Source organism: Paramormyrops kingsleyae, chromosome 11 (genome assembly GCF_048594095.1).
Source record: "Paramormyrops kingsleyae isolate MSU_618 chromosome 11, PKINGS_0.4, whole genome shotgun sequence".
NCBI classification, from domain to species: domain Eukaryota; kingdom Metazoa; phylum Chordata; class Actinopteri; order Osteoglossiformes; family Mormyridae; genus Paramormyrops; species Paramormyrops kingsleyae.
In genome coordinates this window covers 12003194-12024819 of record NC_132807.1, presented here as the reverse complement: position 1 = coordinate 12024819, position 21626 = coordinate 12003194, and the positions used below count along the sequence as shown (strand labels likewise).

General features: G+C 44.2%; 1 protein-coding gene across 3 annotated transcripts in view; it reads right to left on the bottom strand.

Moving 5' to 3' along the window:
* The window catches only part of LOC111841061 (dual specificity protein phosphatase 8-like), a 38018-nt gene extending 18502 nt beyond the window's left edge, over positions 1 to 19516 (bottom strand). The window contains exons 1-3 of one of the 3 annotated variants that reach the window (XM_023806553.2): positions 19491 to 19516; positions 13159 to 13468; positions 7188 to 7326 (exon numbers count right to left, since the gene is read on the bottom strand). In XM_023806553.2, the coding sequence (XP_023662321.2) occupies positions 7188 to 7326; positions 13159 to 13468; positions 19491 to 19501 (460 nt within the window). In that variant the 5' untranslated portion in view covers positions 19502 to 19516. Of the gene's footprint in view, positions 1 to 7187; positions 7327 to 13158; positions 13469 to 18680; positions 18774 to 19148; positions 19460 to 19490 lie in introns of those variants that run through there. The other 2 variants (XM_023806561.2, XM_023806570.2) reach the window with 2 other exon arrangements.
* Between the last annotated feature and the right edge of the window lie 2110 nt (positions 19517 to 21626).

The following is a 21626-nucleotide window of genomic DNA, read 5'->3' as shown; positions in this document are numbered from 1 at the left end:
CTGCTGTCCCGGGAGGCTGCTGGGGGCTGCAGTTATTGTTTATTATTGTCTCATTAGAGGAAACAGGAGAGCCAAGCGAGTCAGAGATGGCCGGCGTCCTGACGCTGCCTTCGGTGCAGCTGTCAGGCAGAATCTCACTTCCATTTTAAGACGGTATGTTAACCGTGTTTGTGTTGCCCCAGTAACAGTCGCACGAGCAACAAAGTGAGGATAGCACACATGCGCCGCTAATTCCCAGAGATCCCGTTCTATTTCCAGTTCCCAAATGTGGGGGGGGAGGCTATAGTTTTTCAGCCTCTGGCAGCTGGGCAAGGTTTCCGCTCCATGTCCTGAAGTCACTCCTGAATCCATCCCCCCGCCAACCCCTGTTATACTGAGGCTCTTCATCTGCACAGCAAACAGTTTTCATGAGATAAACTGAATCTGTCATGGGGGGGAATTTTCAGAACATTCAGGGGCCTTAAAACTATGACTCTCCCCTCTGACTCACAGTAAAAACACAGGCTCAGCACGCGGACTCGATGGCAATCGCGGTGCGCCTGTCACGTTATGCTGGAATGTTCCCAGTCGTGACACACAGAGCTTTTGGGCCAAAGCCCTCACTGAATCCTCAGTGATGTATGATATCACTGCCTGACACTACATCGCGTTACTGCCACTGCACCGTCGGCTGGGGGCCTCAGCGCAGGACGCCACGCTTTGCAGCAGCCACCCGCAAAAACGTGGCACTAGTGGTGGACAGGCTATGGCTGCCAAGCTAGGGATTGGCCAGGATGGACGGGTGCGTGGCCCCTTTAAGACAGCCGAGGTTAGAGAACAGTCAGCGCTGCTTTGCTGAGAGCACGCGGAATGCGGAGGGATCACGTCATGCAGGAGGCATCTGGCACTGGTCGCCCGGCCCTATTTTCATCTCTTTAAAAGAAAAAGGGAGAGAATGACACAGGGCCGTAAGACACAGGGCCGTAAGACACAGGGCGGGACGCAGGTTTGAGCGTCTTGATGCACAACGCTGCATGACTCCTATTCAGGGTTTAAAGGTGTCCAGGAACAGAGCAGCTGCTGTGTGAGAGTGTCCAAAAAGTAACCCATTCAGAGCAGAGAGGAGATAGAGAACAGCACGCGCCAGTCAGAATATTCAGAAATTCACACATAGCCCATAGTGTAGAGCACCTCTAAGGGCTGCCTGATCTCGCCTCAGTCAGTCAAGGAATCATTGCTTATCGAAAAACACTTAAAGATAGAAAGAGGAAATTAAAGTGAGAGAGTGACTCACTAACAGTCAGCCAAGAGTTCAGTAGTGTGCATAAACATACAAGCAAACTATAGTTAGTAAGGGATATGCAAGCGATCCATAAAAAAGGGAAGAAAAATCAGGAAGCTGTGTAGCTCGTCTATTTGTGGCACTGTTTTTGTAGAGGGAAAAACAGAGGCATTCTTCCCTATCACACACCTAGTCTGAAGCTGACATCAGCCTGGGCTAAATAAATCAGGGCTTTCAAGACACAATATGACCTAATTAGGCAGACAGTGTGCATTTACTGAAAGCCTGAATTTGAAATCGCTCCATTAATCTGATTTCAATGACCTTCTTTCTTAAGCTGTTGCTTTTCCCCACAAGCAGGAGCAAGCAGCCACGATTCCTGACTTTTGGGAAACGGAGTGCCTCTCCTGCCAGGAAAATGTTCAGATTCAACAGATAAAATGACTCTTCTCCAAGGCATTACTTATTTCGGAAAAAGACTGCAAGGACCTCCAGGCCTACACCTCCCAGAATGCACGACTCCTTCAACACTAAATCTCCCTGGACAAGACGCCCCTTGTCCTCATGAGGGTGCGAACCCAGGGGCAGCCGTCCAGCTCGGTGACGCAAGTCTCTGTGTAAATATAAGTATAAGTGGCCAGGGGTGGTAACAGATTTCAAAGCAGCTAACCTGTGTATTTATAAAACACATCCCTCTCTGTCTTTGCTCAGCCCCTGGGATTATTTTGAAAGGAAGGGGAGAGCCAAGCCATGGGGGGGGGGGGCAAAGAGGGCCAACCTCCATCGCTGAAGGCTCCACGAAGCACCGGAGGGTGCTGGGAGATCTGAGAGGCCAGAAGCTCCATGGAGGACCGGTGCCTGGAAAGGCTGCATGGATAAAGCCCCCCGCCTGCCCACCTTGATGGTCTCCAGACCCCAGCTTCTGAGGGCTCAGTGCCAGTGACCAGTTTATATACAGGGGAAGCGGACCTTTCATACACCAAAAACCTGTCCAGTTTATACATAGACGACTGCTTGCGTGCGTTTCTGCAGCAATAGTGAAATGACATATACAAATATACAATGACAAAATTGTACACTTAGATGAGAATAGTGTGTGTGTGGATGATCTTTTCAGTGACCACATCAGGCTCTGATGCTCTTGTTGATAATATTTGGTTACTGTGAAAGACATCTCTCAATTAATATTTGTTTTATTAAAAAAACTATGTGTTAACAATTGATACATATTTATACAACAATTGAATATATAATTTATTTCTTTGAAATACTATTTTGCAGTATATGGATGGATATTTTATGATACAAGGCTTGTACAGGCAGTGCCAAACAAGTGTTGTAAAAGAGGGAGGTAAGATAGTTAAGGAATTCAGCAGCTGAAGCAATAAGAAATGACCAGAAACATTAGTTTTGCGTGGTGCTGCTTTGTAAGGACAGAGCAATGTGCTCAGAGACCAACAGGTTGTAAAGACTCACTCAGAGCAATGTATAGACAGAAAAGTCAGAGCAATGTATAGACAGAAAAGTCAGAGCAATGTATAGACAGAAAAGTCAGAGCAATGTATAGACAGAAAAGTCAGAGCAATGTATAGACAATATGTTCAGACCAACAGCACATAAGGACCACTATGCGATTACAGATCCTGCTGTACTCCTGGTGACAGTAAGAGGGCCCATTTAAAGCCAACACTGAGAATCCAGTCTGTAGGACAAAGATAAAGATGCTTTATTGTCATTGTAAGTACAATGAGATTTAGTTTGGAATGCGCCAGCAGATGCATAGTAAACTTACAAATAAATAGAATCCGAGGCATAAAATAGAATCCGGGCAACAGAAACCTCGCCAGTCTGCATCATGATATTACAGTATTTACATTCACAATTATACCATCGTAATGGTTTTGATACTGCTGACATGAAACAACACGGCAAATCAGGCTTAAAGCTTGACAGATTTTTCCAGAGTGTTTCATTTCCTGCTCACTAAAGCAGTGTGTAATTGTGGTCAGCGGGATGCTGACCCGGCTGGCAGCATGGGGCCCAGGGATGGGCAGCTACAGCAGCGCAGGGTGTCTGACACAACCGCAAACCAGCACTAATGCGGGCCAGCCACTCAGGGCATCCCGCTAAAGCACAGAATCCCAATTTCGGCACAAAACACTGACAGACGGTAAAAGCTGTGGATTACTAAAAGCCCCAGTTTCCATTTTTGTCATACTTCATATATAAAACACCGCATTAGCAGCAATTATTGAGGTATTGCTGGGTGCTGACATTTGAAGAACAACTGTCATGACATTAGTAACACTCTAAATCCTAGCTAGAGCATGGTTTGACTACGTTTAACTTTTTCATCCGTTTTTAGGAAGGCTATGAAACTTCTACTGAGAAAAGATTATTAAAAGCTTATCCAAATAAACATAGTCCATACATGCTCTGCGATGGACTGGCACCCTGTCCAGGGACTAACTTGCCTTTGTGCCCAATGGTTCCTGGGATAGACTTTAGGCTCATCAAGACTCTCACTGGATATCCGGAATGGAAGGATGGCTAAATGTAGCGCATCGACATCATGCAAATGTTTATTTTTACAACAGTAAAGCTTTCAATTTTAGGTATCTACCTTAAAGCACCCAGAATCAGCCCTTGTTGTAATATCTGCCCTATTACTGTTTTACAGGTCAGCCCCCCAGGACTGCATAAGATCAGGGAAAGTCTCCACCCCACATACAGTACATCATTCTTGGGTGTTTTCTTCTTGTAATCTGCTGTTGCTAAAAGGACCTTGACCCCCGGTTGCGTTTCATTTTGCTGGCCATGAAGAAACTTCTTTGATGAAGCCATGCGGTCCAGCGCCACAGATCCATCCTTGGAAGCCAACCGAGGCCCCACGTTCAGCTTCAGATGCTACAGCACAGTACCCACACAGCCTGCTGGTCTTTCATTTACATTTATTTAGCAGGCATACAAGCCAGGATCACACAGCATCCCTGGAGCACCCCAAAGAAAGCTGAAAACAACAGCTTATGGACTTGCACATATGACAGATTGACTGGAGCATCTCTAAGCAACAGTTTATGCTGGGAGCAAGGGAAGAATACAAAGGACTCTGTTGACCTACTCCGGCAATTGATAAACGCATGCGGAAAGTATCTCTATGAGGCAAAGCTGTCTCTTTAAAAGATTAACGCTCAGATTAACTTCGATAAGAATGAAACTAGATGTGATTCTATCCAAATCATTAGAAATGCGTGAGAGGAAAGCATCACCCCAACGTAAAGTCAGGCAGCCTGGGTTGGGGGGCAGGCAGCACGAGGTGGGGGGCAGGCAGTCCGAGGTGGGGGGGCAGGCAGTCCGAGGTGGGGGGGCAGGCAGTCCGAGGTGGGGGGGCAGGCCCCAGGGCAGCCAGCACACTGAAACACTAGGGATTTACTTGGTAACTCAGCATCTAGCAAAACAACAACTAACCTTCTGATTTCACTGAAGCTCATTCTACCAATAATAGGGTACATTTCACCTTATGCAGGTTTTATGCTTAATGTTTGCATTTAGCAAAACAGAAATTCAAATGATTTCAAAAGATTGTAGCAAGGGACAGATGAAATTCCTGACCCTTTTCTGAATAAGTGTTTCTTATCTCTCTAAAGTTAAATTTAAATGTACAAGTTTTTAAATTGGTTTACACTGAGCCAAACAGTCACACTTATACCATATTAAAAAATGGAGACTTAGAGTTTTTCTGCTGATTATTTCTGAGGATTTCATGGAATGATCCATCTCTTTTAATCAAAATGCCTCATATTGTGCTATGTACAGAGGAGAGAATGTCATGGTGAAACTAGATGATGTCACAGCCTCAAGGGAATTGATAGGATGATGTCACTGATGCTCACTTGTGCAATGCTTGTTAACAGGGGCACCAAGGGTAACATACTCATGTTCATATGCTTCAACACTGGCTGACTCATTCTTTTTAACTCCTTTCTTTCAAACATATCTGAATAATCAAAGAGTCGATAGGTCCACCATGACTCACACATGATAATAGAGAGGAAGGTTACAACTGATCATGGTTAAGAAGCATGACACCTTCCCAGAATCCTTTTTCATTGTGACGTGTAGCACATGGTTAGAAGAAACACTGGCACACACAATCACACAAAGTTTATCACCAACACACACGCTGATAGACACCCATGCACACACCTTATCGTGTATGGACACACACACTCGTTGGCCAGCATTGCCCCAGCATTGCCCCAGCATTGTCCCATTATTGGCCATCCATCACTGCCCAAGCATTGCCCCAAAATAGGCCTAGCATTTCCCTACTATTGCTGCATTATTGTCCCAGAATTAGCCCAGCATTGCCATAGCATTGGTCCAGTATTACCCCATTAATGTCCCAGAATTAGCCCAGCATTGGTCCAGTACTACCCCATTATTGTCCCAGCATCACCCCAGCATTGGTCCAGTACTACCCCATTATTGTCCCAGAATTAGTCCAGCATTGCCATAGCATTGGTTCAGTACTACCCCATTATTGTCCCAGCATCACCCCAGCATTGGTCCAGTACTACCCCATTATTGTCCCAGAATTAGTCCAGCATTGCCATAGCATTGGTTCAGTACTACCCCATTATTGCATTAGTCCAGCACTGCCTCATTATTGCCATAGCATTAGCCCAGCATTGCCCTAGCACTGGCCCAGCCCTTGTAAGTGCCTCTCAGCCCTCTGTTTCTGTTTGTGCTGGAATCCAATGACTTCACTCCAGCGTGACTACCTCTGCTCTCATTTGGTGAGCACGCCACCAGACACATCCCTTAGCCCCCTCCCCCATTTCCTCATTACTCAGTGCACACACTCATGCAAACACGAACAACACAGAGAGCCGTACTGGGCCTCACGCCAGCGTGGTCATGCTCCTGCGCATGCATGCCCTGGCCATCGCCGCTGGCTAAACGAGTGACACACACACACCGTCACAGCATTAAACACACAACCTGCACAGGTAACACAGTGGCCCTGTTGTGCAGGGCATCACAGCTACTTGCAAGAGGATTACACAAACCATTACTTCACACAAGCTGTAATCCTCACTTGAGCGTGACGTCATACCCCAATCATAAGCCCCGCCAAGGGCTGCTCTGTTCCTCTCCCAGCACAGAGCACAATCAGTAAATAAACAAGCAGACAAAGGATCGCTCTTATCTATGGGGAAAATCTACCCTCTTTGGTATTCTACATTCCTTTTACGTCAGCCTCTGGGAACCACTCCTACCAGCAGGCCTGCCCTTTATCTTTTCTTTTGAAATGGGGGGAGAACAGGCCTTGCTCTTCAAATGTGGGGAGACTGCAGCGTGTGCTCAGGGAGCCCTAAATAGTTTCATCCTGACACATTTTCTCACAGGCCAAGACATCCCCATTTGGCCACTGCTCTCTTCCAGGGAGGATAATTGCTGCTCTCTGATTCTTGTTTGGCATCTTACATCATCAGTGCAGCCTCTGGCTTTTGTATAAATCTCCAGCTGTACAGCGTTATTACTGCCTTACCCACTTATCTCCTAAGCTGCATGGGGTAACAGGAATAATTGAAGTCAAGGATCATTGATTTTTATTCAGTCATTCAAAAGAACACAGCATTTAGAGTATAACTGAGAAATAAATAATAATACTGTAAAGGGAAAATGTTACTCTGCGTGCTCAGTCTTACAGCAAAATCCTGGCAGAGCATTTTAATTTAATGTGGTGTTCAGCTGAGCCTTACCACGGACAACAAAGATGACGACTTGAGCGACACCTGCTGGTCAAAAAACATAATGACACCTACACCACAGCCAGATGTTTCTCCACTGCTTCGGTTTAAGAAGACACTAATGCTACAAAGGAGTGTAACTTCTGTGTGGAGTTTGGCATAGGACCTACCTGTGAGCAGGGACACCCTGTGGAAGCTGCCCTCCAGCTTGCCCAGGAGAATGTAGACAAAGCTGTCATTGGTGAGCACGCTGGTGTCCTGGGTGCTCTGGTCGTACACCACCACTTCCTGCTTCCTGCCCAGGTCCAGCTGTGCAGATATATCAAAGGGTAACAGTCACCATATCAATGCCAAAAACAAAATAAGAAGAATGTAATAAGTATTTCTCTATCATTTTGCTGATATTTCTTATGCACGCGTAACGACTTTTACTATGCATGATGAAAAGTCACAGATGCAGAAGCATTAAATTCCCTGATCTTTGCTGTGATATAAAAGCAAGACAAATGAACTGAAACTCCTGCGGGTTCTGGGTGACCATTTTCAGAAAGCTTGTGACACCTAAGCCAGGACAGGGTCAGAGCGAGCGACGCCGGGACCCTTCCCGGGACAGGGTCAGGGCGAGCGGGACCGGGTCCCTTCCCGGGACAGGATCAGGGCGAGCGGGACCGGGTCCCTTCCCGGGACAGGATCAGGGCGAGCGGGACCGGGACCCTTCCCGGGACAGGATCAGGGCGAGCGGGACCGGGTCCCTTCCCGGGACAGGATCAGGGCGAGTGGCACCAGGTTCCTTCCCGGGACAGGATCAGGGTGAGCGGGACCGGGTCCCTTCCCGGGACAGGATCAGGGCGAGCGGCACCGGGTCCCTTTCCGGGACAGGATCAGGGCGAGCGGGACCGGGACAGTAGCATGGTTAGTGGCACCAGGATTTTTTCTGGAACAGGAGCACGGTGAGTGGAACTGGAACCCATCCCAGGAGGAAGTTTCTTTCTATTGGAGCTTCAGAAGATGAATGACTCTTTGTTGATGAGATTGTTGCCATCACAGACTGTGAGTGTGTACAGCATGAACGCTGGTGCAAAGGCTGAAGGTCATCAAGCAAGCGTGTGATATGTCAATTCTCTGATGAATGGCTCACAGTTAGCATGTTTAGTGACGGGCATCATTAAACAACATATCCTGTTCTAACTTGTATATGATGTTATTACACAAAAGGTCGTCCTTTGTGTATAAAAAAAAATCAGAATGGCAAAAAGAAAAATATCCTCATTTGACAGACAATACAGAATTTCCATCCATCCATCCATCCATCTGTGAAGCGCCTAGTTGACTCCTGTGTGTCACAGAGATCCACAGCAGTTGCTCCACGACACAGGAGGGGGGGGGGGGGTGTCACTCAGCCCTCACATGCAGACAGACAGATTGCAGACCACCTCCTAAGTGCTACTGTCCCCCTTCCCACCTGAGATACAAAGGTATGAATGTGCTACCATTTGCCAAATTAATGTGCATCCAGAGTATATAAAAGCGATGGGGAGGGGAATAAGGTTCCACATGCTATGCCCATGCATGTAGCACTGCTGGCGCTAACGGCTAAGCAAAAAGCCCGATGGCTGGGCAGCCCTGAGTTGGCTCCGTTCACCCGCCTGGTAGGGCTCGTCTCGCCCCCACGATCCTCCTCTGCTCTGGCCCGGGGCCCCGTGGCTGACGTCAGGCCCTTTCTGGGACAGCTAAGGTCAGAGGCCTGCTACACATTACAGAGTCTGCCTCTGGCCAGGTAGGCCGAGTGACATAATCGCACAAACGAGCGGCGCCGCCCACAGCGGCCTGGCCTCGGCTGCAGTTAAAGGGCCGGTAGCACCTCCGCGGAGGCGGTTACTGCGCCCATAAACAGCCGGCTCATAAACCATTAGCTGCGAGTCAGGCGGGGCAGGGGCAAAGCGAGCAGAAGGAAAGCTGCTGGCTGGATCCAGACACACTTTGCTTTTGCAGTCACCCACTGCGTGGCTGTTCTCAGATCCAGACATCACCCCGCTCCTGCCCCCAGCCCCCTGCCAACAGGGTCTCTCTCCTTTTCGCTCCCGGGCTCCCGGCTGCCTCCACCCGTCAGGCAACTTGTTCGGCCCCGACAGCATTACGGCAAAACCTTGCAACCACGGTGTGACCTCTGGCTATAAGGTAGCACCTTTAGCGCCGGGAAGGTCCAGCAGAGCAGGGATCTGCGTTCACCTGCTTCCTGGGCAGCTAAGTTAGAAAAAGCCAATAACCTACTGAGTATTAAACACCAACCTTCCAGCACAGAAAACCACATTCAGGTGTTTTTTATTTGGATGTTTTAGTGCGTGCATTTGTTTGATTACACACCATTTTATTCTCTCCTCCCTCTCTCAGTAAGTGTGGGCAGCCGTCTCACCTTGGGACCCCCGTCGTTTTCTCCACCCGCCAGTGCGACATTCTAAACTGAGGGATCTGTGTCTCTCTCTCTCCGCCACTGTCCTCTGTATCACACACTGCTTGCACCGTGGACCATGTTTATATATGTAAGAGCATCCTTGGGCGACTGTGCCGGCAAGGGCAGTCCATAAATAAACTGAATCGAACTGAATCAAGCACGTTCCTATCAGGGCTGTTCGCTTAGGGGAAACTAAACCCCGAGTGCAGCATCCTTCCATTACGGCCCACACTGGGGATTTGAGCTGTGTACAGTGTTCAGGTACACGCTGCAGGTGCAGACAGTGCAGTGCGTCTGCACAGCATGCTTGCCCTGCATGCTGGAGGTAAGACGAGAAAGCCGGTTTCAGGATTGCTTGAATATTTAAGCAAAGGACACACTGCCAAGGACACACTGCAAAGGACACACGGAAACGAGCAGGACATTAATGCAGCTGCTACATGGAAAATGCTGGAATGCCCCCCTCCCCCCCACCCTGCAGCTGGTGGCCTCAGTCCAGCTCATAAGCACACAGCCACATGTGGGAATGAGCTCACTTACGGCTGGGGCAGCTCAGGTAGGCAGTGCTGGGTGCGGCAGCCCGGCTCAGTGGGGGTAAGGGTCACAGTCACGGCTGCCTACTAAGGAGCAGGAGGGCAGGAGGCGCACAAACAAGCCCCCACTGACTCCTGCGGCAAGAGGGGGGGGGCGTGAGGAGGCACAAGGGAGGAGTGCAAATGACACACAGATCTAATGTTCTAATTTTAACACTTATTATATTTCTTTGCTGTCACATAACTTTTATCACGGTTTGTTCAGTTTGATGACCGAATTGCTATTTCTGTCTAACAGTAATGCACTTTGAACAAATATTCATTGACCAGAACTGAATGAAAGGGAGAGAGAAGCAAAAAGAACCTGCAGGCACACATGCCATATACTGTACAGTTCAACGTGTTTTTATATAGCACCTTCCACAGCACAGTTCCCCCAAGGCTTACAAAGTATTAGTTCCACTCCCACAGGTCCCATCCAGTGATGTATCCCCTGCAGTCACCACCCTCATTTCGCAGCTCGTCATCACAGTGCTTGCCATCTGAATGCTGCTCTGGAGCCTTAATTCACAATTAGGAAGAAACAACCTCAGTGCACAGCATGGATTACATGGGCTGATGTCTGATGCCAGTCCATTTGTTTCTGTTCTTTGTGTTGCACGTTTGGTCGTGGAGGAACAATGTTCCATTTTCACTGTGTATATGGCTGAAATATAAAAAAAAACCCACTTGACAAAGAGCACAGCTGGTGTATAACTCACACGGCCTTATGGAACATAAACGGCCGCTCCTCCAAAGTCTCTTCCTGCCACAGGATACTGTGTGCATTTACAGTAGAAACACTCTCTTCATAATGACCTGGAGGCAATATGCTAGCTAACTGCCAGAAAGCCATTGCTACAGTAAGTGCTTCACATTCACAATCAGGCCCATCCTCAGCCGCTGCTGCAGACGTAGCCTTCTGTGACACTGCTGAAGCATCTGCAGACAAGTTACTTCAACTGGCTGAAAAAAATGTCTAGCTGGGATTAGGGTCCTTGATCAGAGAGCTATAATAATGTTAACCAAAAGCAAGGCCATGAGGACTACTGTTTACTACAGAATAACTGCATTCATTCTATCCATCCGTTTTCCTTAACTGCCTATCTAGCACAGCGCTGCAGTGAGCCTGGAGGCTATCCAGGGGCACAGGGCAGGAGGCAGGGAATTCAGAGGCAGCTGGAGCTGATTATGAATTCAATATGAACTTTATAGCGCAAAGCAACTGGGAGGCTCGCACCAGTACCCTGCAGCCGCTTCACACGTGCCGCATGTGCATGCTGCCAGCGGCTACACAAAAGAGGGTGATGTCATGCTTACCCAATCACAAAGAATCCTCCTCTAGCCCAAACCGCCACCGAATACCGCCAGCCTAATTAAGCCTTTCACTAATCGCAGGCATTATCCTGTATGGCAGGGAGGTAATGAGAGGGAGTCAGCTGGAGACAGGCCCAGGGAGGGGAGGGGAGAAGGGGGAATGAGGAGCGCGATCCGGGGGAGCTTCGCGGGGCTATATCACACGCAGATGGGCCGGCGCTGCCAAACATGACTCAAGAAAGCTCCTGGAAATGTAGCCGTCCATCGGCACAGCACGACGGGGCATGAAAGCAGAGCAGAGCCCTCTGTGTGATGCAGAAATCTGCCCGCATCACACAGGGAAACCAACAGAATTTATCAGAATTTATATATTATATATATATAAAATCCAACAAATATGACTTTCATCTGTTACCTCCTCCGCAGCAAACTGCACCCTGACTGCGGCTTTCCTGCATGTACTGGAGTAACCGGGCAAAGATATGAATGAAATGCATTAAGGTGGCTTGGTTTGTCTTTCTTCATGTTAAATTTCATGCTACGTTACCATAGGAACAGAAGATGCTGTGAGGCTCCCAGTAAGATCAGGATAACCGAGAACTATTCAGAGACCTTTTATCAAAAATGCTCACAGTACATCTTCGAGAGTCCCGCGTCTTTACGATACTGAAGGGACCATGTTCACTCATCACCCGGAGAGCAAGACTCAGCACCAGCCACTCATGATCACACAGAGCAAGCGGCACATGGGTCAGCTGAGGGTAAAACAGGCGTCACTCCATAGTCACAGGTAAGGGTAACTGCACAGGTCTTACTGTGTAAGGGTAACTGCACAGGTCTTACTGTGTAAGGGTAACTGCACAGGTCTTACTGTGTAAGGGTAACTGCACAGGTCTTACTGTGTAAGGGTAACTGCACAGGTCTTACTGTGTAATGAGCTTCGACCTTTGGAACACTCCATGTAAACAGGCACAGTCTAAATGCCGCTACTTCCACAGTACATGGACATAGTCTGAAAACCATAAACAGGAAAAACCTTAGCAAAAAACATAATTAAAACAGTTTAAGGCGCAATCTGGTTCTGGAATTTTAAACTTACTATTTCTGAACAATTATTCTATTGTCCTTATCCAGATTTCCATTGTGGATCAGCTGTTCTTACTCAGCCGACAGGATCAGCTAATAAAACGTCAGACAGTGGCCATGGCAAAAGCACAGCGATTAAGGGCCCTACCAGTCTTACTTCTTTGGCCACAGTAGTTTAAATAATAATAATAATAATAATAATAATAATAATAATAATAATAACGACATCGTGTTTTGGAAGTTCACAGTTTGATGCAAAGTCAGAAACTGTATTGGTTTCAATGCAGCTGGCCAATGAATGGCCCACTCCAGGCCAGTGTGCGCTTAGGCAGATCAATGCAGGACCTACAGGCAGAATGAAGTGAACAGGACTCCTTTCCAGCGCTCACTACAGCCTGTAAAACGTGACAGAGGCCTGTGTGATGTTACATACATCCGAAGTGGCATATGCTAGTCTTTGCCATGTCGGAGCCGTGATCAGTGCTCTGCCAATGGAGCAGGGGGTCTTTCTAAATAGGGGGGACTGCACTGCACCTTGCCAGTGTCTAACAAAGTCTGTCCCACTGTTTCATATTAAGCCATCCTACTGACAAACATCAAAGAGCTGGAGCCTAACTTCCTTCATACTGGTATTCATTGTGGAGAGCAGTGGGGGGAACAGCATGCAGTGGTAGAGGGCAAGGTTGGGGGGGGGGGCTCGTCCTGGGCCTTTACCTTCACCTTGGCCCCAGGCTGTAGGAGCTCCCCGACCGACACTTTGTCTTGCTGCAGGCGCCTCTTGACCAGCTTGGAGCAGCAGATGTTGATGGAGCTGAGCACGTGCGAGGCGTTGTACTCAGAGAAGGTGCGGCAGTCGATGAGCAGCATGCGGCCCAGGCCCTGCTGCAGGAGCCGGGCCAGCTGCTGGGCATCTATCATCCGGCGCTGCTGCCTTCCCGTCGCCGCTGGCACGGATCCAGGAAGCACCAGGGCGCGTGGCACGGAAGACGGCCGCAGACACTGAGCCGGGCCATCCATGGCTTCTCTGGACAGGACAGCAGAGAGAAGGTTTCCCACAGAAATGATCACACGCCTCAGACTCAGTTATTGTAACATTAAGAGGTATATGACTGATCCTGACCATGATACGGGAAGATTGATGGGAAGGTGGTGGACGGACTATTTTTAAGGATTACAAAAAAAAAGGCTTGTCAAATTCACTCTCTTGGCACCATGATGAGTTAATGAACAGGACCGTAAACGTAAATAAGGCTTTCATGAAGACAGTAAAACAAAAGGCTGCAAAATTGTAAATTACAGCAAGTATAATGCATGTATGTACCAGCAGTAGTTATAAGACATAAAATAAAAAAAGTCTCTGAAAGTCTCCTAGGCATAATTCCCTGCAGCCATCAAAGTTTATGTAATTATCTGCTTAATAGCGTTCATAATTCTCCTGTTATCTTTAAAGTGAAACAAGAAAGCTTCATTTAACCAGCGGAACACACCAGAATCTCATATCCTGATAGCAATGTCGCAGCTGCACCTCATCTTTATGGATTTTTTTTCTAATAACCAGCTGCGGTACGAATAGGACAAAAATCCGCAAATAAAAAGGAGCAAAGGTCACAAACGTAACACAATCCACAAATAGAGAGGAAGTGATCCACAAATGTACAACACCCGTTTTAGATGTACAGATCGCTCTGTATTTTTGTGGATATAATTTTATACAAATAAAAATACATACTTGTGAACAGTGATATATTTGTGATTTTTTTTTTTCTTACAGATCAGCCCCATAATGAATTGAAAAAAAATCCGCAAATGAATAGGAGGGAAGTAACAAATGTAACGTGATCCAGAAATATGCAAAACCCTTTTCACGTGTACAAATGTGGATATGGTGTTACACAACAGAAATAAAAGTACATATTTGAATTTTGGATAGTGATGTATTTGTGATTTTGAGATTCTACAGAACAGTTGCGGTATACGGGGAAAAAAAAACATTTTTTGAAATAGTTTTGCACTCCCTTGCAATACTTTTCTGTTACTAATTACTGTATTGTGTCCATTTAAAGTACACAAGATAGAAATAATGGACTTAAGTATAAACCTATACAACACAGACATGTCCAGTTAAATGTGCTTTAAGCATTAAACTATATGGGGGACAATGCACACTATGTAATTTTCATATCTGTGTTATTAATCATATTTATTAACCCCCACCCAGTCCTAACCTTAACTATGAGTAACCAAAAGAAATACAAGACTTTTGGCATTTTTACTTTTTTAATTCCATTCACAGATCTTTGAAGGGACCTGAAAAATGGTCCCCGCAATGTCAAAGAAACAGGTTTTTATTACATTGTGGGGGACATTTGGTCCTCACAATGTAATATAATCCTAATCCACAAATACACACACACACACACACATTAGGTATTTATATCTCTGTGGGGACCATCCATTCATTTCTATGGGCAAAACTCTCATCCTCTAATCCCAACAATGACAACCCCTACCCAGCCATAAGTAACCTAACAAAATACAAACCTTTTGGCATTTTTAGTTTTTTTGATTGCAGTCACAGATTTTTATAAAACTGAATTTCCCCTTGTGGGGACCAAAGAAATGCAGCCGGTTACAGACGCTGAACCCCCAGATGCCTGCAGAGGCCACTCTTTCTCCCTGCATCCCAGTGATGCTGATGGATGCTCAAATAAAACCAATCATTTCATAGGCTTGGTGGCCTGGAGAGGGCCAGTGTATATGAGAAACTGGCAGTGCTGGCTGGCATCCAGCTAGCACCTAAAATGTTACAGAAGATACAAAAAAAGTGGAGGACTGTGACGGAAATAATTAGCCATGCAGGATCCAGCCACTGCTGAGTTCTTGACTCTGTTACTCTGGTTCTGTGACCAAAAGCACAATTTCAGAGAACAGTGATCAGATTTATTGCATCTCGCAATAAAGACATTTCTATCCACTTGCTGTCTGTCTTTCATAATTAACGCACACTTTTACGAAATTAAACCGCTAGTCATGGACTAAAAGAAAACACAAGATCTGTATTAAAAAGACTACTCATAACAACATAAAATGCAAAACAAACCTCAAAACAAAGTTTGTTTTTTTAGAGAATAAAGTACCGATTGAATCGTCTCCTTCAGAAACTGTTGTTTTTAACCATATCGGTGTGTGGGTGGATCGTGGGCAAGGATATTTTTTTAAAAGTTAATGTCTTCATGGACGCATTTTCATTAATTTTCCCTAACAAATACAAAAAAACAATAATAATAATTAAAAAAAAACGTGCAAACACATGTGAGAGATGAAGAATCAGACGCTGCTGGGTTGCCCTGTTGGGGTTGTGTCCATGTCATTATCCGGTGTCCATATCATAATGGGGCATGTGGAAATACTATATGCTTTCATAAACAGTCATCAGGCAGCTTTTCTAAGCTGGGAACAGAGTGAAAATGCATGGAACATGACAAAAATAAAGAGATATTGTACAAGCGTTGGAGCAGTCAGCTGGGACAGCTGCATTCATTCAGTATGACCTGTGACCCTTCACCCCTGCTGTGCCCTCCTCCCGGCTAGATGATGTAATGCCAGAGGGAGCTCAGCTCTGGATATTCCAGCAAGCTTTGTATCCAAAGCTCCCAGCTAGAAAGTGCAGAATGTGTGGTGGACCGGATTAACAGAAAGAACGTTGAAAATTCAGTTGAAATTCCCCTTAATTATCACAAGCTTGTTTGAGCCATTGTATACTAAATATTTCTTAAATACAAATTGATACAGAGTACCTCATCATGAGTAAAAATGATAATATTTTATGCACAATGAATGAAATTACCGTTGAAGGTCAATAACAGCCGTTTTAAACACAGAGAGTGACTGATAATAATCCCGCGTACTATCAGACAGTCTGCCCATTCATGCCCTATCCACCAATTAACTTATTCGGCAACTTATGTGTCATTCACACATGCCCCTCTTTACAGATTTCTTGTTACAGATGCACCGCTGCAAAGGTCTCAGCACACTTACGACACAAACGTGAGCATTCTGCAAGTACTGTGTCATGCACAAAACCCACCTGTCCCAAATCCAGCTGATTATAAAGAAAATGACCTAGTTAAGAAACCTCTGTGAAGAACAGCTGCACGCAGACACATGCCATCACAGAAACAAGCTGCTGTTGCTCACAATGTCACGGCGCTGCATTCGCCGGCACCCCTGCCTCCCCAAACACACAACCTGGCCATGCAGAAAATGAATTATCTTCAATATTTCTCAAGAATCACCCCTATTTCGAATCCCAAAAAAGGTAAATAAGAAAATAATTTAAAAAAAAACACCAAATCCTGACCTTGGCAATTATGCAGTCATGCACTCTTGTGAAAGAAGCCTAGCTAGGGGAGTGTTTGTGTTTTAGCTCAAATGCAGTTAAGCCCAGGCTGCAAGCTTTTAAAATGCTTTTCTCCTAATGAACATGGGGGGGACTGACTACATATAAAAAATTTTAAAAATTGCCCATTTAACCATTGTCCCTCCGCAGGATGCTGACAGCATCCATTGAACAATCTTTCATTCATGGCTACTGGGGCCTGTGCAAAAGAATTATTGTCACCAAACTTGTGCACAGTGAGACTTTTTTTAAACTGGCAGTACCAGTAATAATAGGGAAACTCTACACAGCAAATACTCCTTTTGCAAAGCAACTAGCCGGTAGTCCTCTCTCTGATATTTTGTGCCAGTTAAAAGTCGATAGAAACCAATGAAGAAACAGCTTCTTTGTTTCCTGCAACATTGCTAAGAAGAAGAAAAAAAGAATTCAGAAAAATGCTAAAAACTCACCCCTACGCGAAAATTCTTCCAGCATGCTCTCAAGAACCAAAAGATAACCTCCTTTTTAGAAGACAAATAATGACCTCACTATAGGCGAGAAAAGGGGAAGCGATGGAAACAAACACTTACTGGGAGATGACAGGGAAAGATTAGCAGCAGTGCATTTAATAACCACCTTCAAACACTGAGTACATCTGGTCTTTGGCCAAGTGCTAGTTTCCAAATTAATAAAAGATAAAAAGTGATGAGAAATGAACAATTAAGACATGGCAGGTAATAAGATTAATCATAGCATACTATGACAAATCCCCTGTTTTGTCTATGTACTGGTACCCCATTTGACACTATAAAGTCTTCTCTATCTAGCGTGCATAATATACATGTGGGTGTTGTGTAAAGACCAAAGGAACAGCAACTTACTAATAAAAATGGGGAAAAAAACAATTTAAATATACAGCGGCCCAGCAGCCTACTGTTATTTCAAAGTGTATGACATTACATTTATTATTTTGGGAGAAGTGGATTTATTCAGTAAATACACTATCCAAATATTTATATGTATAATGTAAATCATGAAATCCCACATTTCACAAGTAAAAAGTTACCAAGCATAAGAGTATGCAAAAAAGGGCAACCTTTTAAGTACCTTAAAGAAAATGTGCTGAGCAGTTGCTCAAAGTCTCCTTATCGCTTCTCCCTGCCTTGCAAAATCTTTTTCAAATGCTTTAATTTTTTTTTTTTTAGCTTTTTTGAGTCACACAAACTACCACAAGTAAAACTGCATGAAGAAATATACGCACAATAGATTATAAGAAATTCCTCTAAGGATGTGCATTTCTTTACATCCATCTATATCAAATTAAATGCTGCATTATGACAGGTATAACTGCTTGGCAATCCAACTACTGTACACTGACCATGCATCCGCTGGGTGTGTTCCCCTGCAGGGGTACTAATAAAACACATAACAAGCAAAATAGAGTACTTTAATTCCTACTGGCGCTGAGATGTTTCTAAGCAATCAACGGCTAAACAAAAAAAAAACAATTATAAAATACATTAAAGGTTCTGGAGTGCAGTATCTGCAACAAACAACATTCCCTTTATTCTTTTAATTAGACTCGTCTCATTACTGAAATTGCTCTAAGGAAAAATACGGAAATAAGTGTCGACAGAATCGCGCAAATAAGTAAATGGCTGCTCTCTCATGACCGACATAAAATAACGATTACAATAATAAAACGATTCAAAGACAGAGGTAATGCAATATGCGGCAGAAAAACCAAGGTCGGCAATTTTCTAAAAAGCAAAACAACGGACCATGTTCGTTTCCCACCTGTCATTCTGAATCAGAGTAGGACAGTTCAGTTTGATTTTATAAGGTAATGCGTTACCTGATCAGATTAACCGTGCATTAATGAGTCGTAAAATTGTTTAAAATGCGCTATTTCACTGCCGCATCGTTTAAATCGTATGCCAGGTGAGGATGGCACACGTAAAGCGACAAAAGTATGACGTGAAAAGGTGACGGGGAGATGATTATTCAAAAATGGCTAACAGCAATTGCAACATACCTTTAATTAAGAGATGAGAGAAAACGTGGTACAGCTAGCGGACTGAAAATACTGGCATCAGTAAGCACCACCGGTTTTCGGTGTTTTATTGGAAATACAACAGACCGGGATCACTCCTCGTCCTCTCAAAAGTACATGATTGCAGCATGGTTAAGTAGGTATCCGAAACATACAGGCATGAACACTACCGACAAGGACTGGAAATAGGGTTCTGCATGTAATTTATTACACTGCATAGTACAGGAAGATATACAGGCTTTAAAATGGCAGATGCACAAATAAACTCACCTCCTTCTTCACAGTGTCTTGTTGTCTGTCTCGCTATTTTCCATTTGTGCGACAGCGCACCTCACTGCTCGGGATTAGACTGTTTACAAATCGTGGACATTAAAGACCGGGGAGGGAATAGGCAGGGCGGCAGCGCTCGGCTGAACTACGCTTATTGTAGCATTAATGTAAATTTTGTCATACTGGACTAAAGTAAATGCACACATAATTGGCAACTCGTTTCGCTCATACATGGGACACTGATTGTTAACTGAGATGTGAAAGATAACCTTCCCATAATAGCCGTGAGTTAGTAATTAAGGAAAACAGAAGGTGCACTTTGGCACTAAAAAATGAACTTACGATGAAGTCATGATTCCGAGGGGAAAAAAACACCACTGACGTCACTTTCGTCCAATCGGAGCCCGCGATTCGAGGCCAAGGTAACGTCACCCTTCTGATCCAGAAGATTAAAGGCCGCTGCTGCTTTTAAAGGGAACCTGCAATACGACATTTGAGTAGACTGATGTAACAGGACTCTGTTTCTGATAAACAACATTTCTGCAACAAGCACGCCTCTAATTTATGTCCCCTAGATAGTTCCCAGTCGTATAATTCAATACACTCTAGGCAAATTCCCAATTTGAATCATATAGTTTATTTTCAGTATAATGGTCCTGGCAAAAAAGACACAATGATGTTTTACCAAAATGAGTGTACTGTAACCTACTCACAGACTGAGAATTGCTCGTGTCTAATTAAGCCGAGATTCCAGAAATGTAGTTTACTATGGATTTCCTAAGGACTATTTGAAGTGCCCTGTAAGTCCTTCACTAGTTAGGCCCAGTTTGACAATGACTGCTTCTGACCAATTTGATTTATTTTTATCCAAAAGCAAAACTAATTCTTATATCTTTAGCAAGTAGCAACTTAAATGCAACCTAAACAGTAATATATTTTTTATTTTTAACTAGTGTGTTTGTCTTTACAGCAGAGATATTCAGATTTTGTTTACAATACAGGTTTTTGATCACTATGCAGTCTGCGGCCGGCCCTATCAGCAGTATGGCAGGTAAGCGCTGTTCTAAAGCACTTCAAAATGCCCTGCAAAATTTATGTCTAGCACCCAGACCGGTCAGTCCTATAGTCGGCATGGGTGGCCGAGGGCACTAGCTGGTTTTCACATAGGCCGCCAATTTCACTTCTGTGCTATGTGCACAAGTCAAACTTAGTTTATTTGTCCCCTAGAAGTGCTCTGGCCCTCTGTGGTGCCAATTGTATGTATGTTAATATTTTTGTTGTAGTATTATGCCATGAAATACTTTCCTCAAAACTTTTACAATGGAATTAACTGAATTGGTTATAAAGCAAAGATTTATCATTATATATGACCTAATGAAAATATTTCATTAAAAAAATATACTGAAAGGCCAGTAATTGAATATGTTTATTTTCAATAAAAGCATGTTTACTTCTGCAATATATAAAATGTTTTTAACATTACAGAATACTTCTGGTTTTTAAATATTAAATGTGCTGGTTGTTCAGTTTAAAAGTGAACGCTAGATGGCGACTTAGTATGGCAACTGAAACCAGTGGTTTTGAAATGCAGTCCTGATGAGGGCGCTGTAAATTTAAATATGCAACATATTTAAACGCATAAACAAGCACCAAACCGCTATGGAGAGCATTATAGGTACAGCGGTGTAAGATTGTCTTGACCTGATTTATGTACACATCCTAGGCAATAATCAGATTTCTATTTAGTTTAATAAGCATTTCTCAGATATATGTGTATGTATATTTAACAAATGTGAACTATTGTTTTCAAACGTTTAACATAACAAAATATTCATTTGGCTCACAGAACCTTGACATCAGTTACTGATACTTTTATTCACTGTGAATAACTTTGCATGTTCATATCTAAAAAAAAGCAGGCCAGGAAGTCTTTTTCAGTTGAGATAGTTGTTTTGAAAGAGTCGAAACAACTCACGAACATTTAGAAATATGCTATTCTACTTCAAACATACTCAAAGCAAATGGATTGATTCTAACTGCCGTACCCGGTGTCAGCATTTCAAAGCTGAGTACTACGCAAATGTCATCACAAGTAACAAGTACACAAGTACATTTAATTAAGTCTGCTTTTATTATGATGAAAAACACTATATATATATATATATATATATAGATATAGATATAAACACATTTCTAAAAGAAAATAACTGAAGTTAGGACTTGCCATAAAACCATAGAACAAAAGTCTTTTTCTTGTCAACAATATAATTGCTAATCTCATTACCTTTTTTAAGCCTTAATCCCACATCCATGTATTGTATGATGCAAACTGTCTCAGCACATTTTGTTTTAAATCTACAAAATAAATTAGAGAACATACAATATTTATTTGTATAGCTGCCTCTGGATATGAAAATTAATAATTACTTGTGATTTTCTTAACTGCTTCTAAGCAAGTGGGCAACCGTCTGTGGTCCA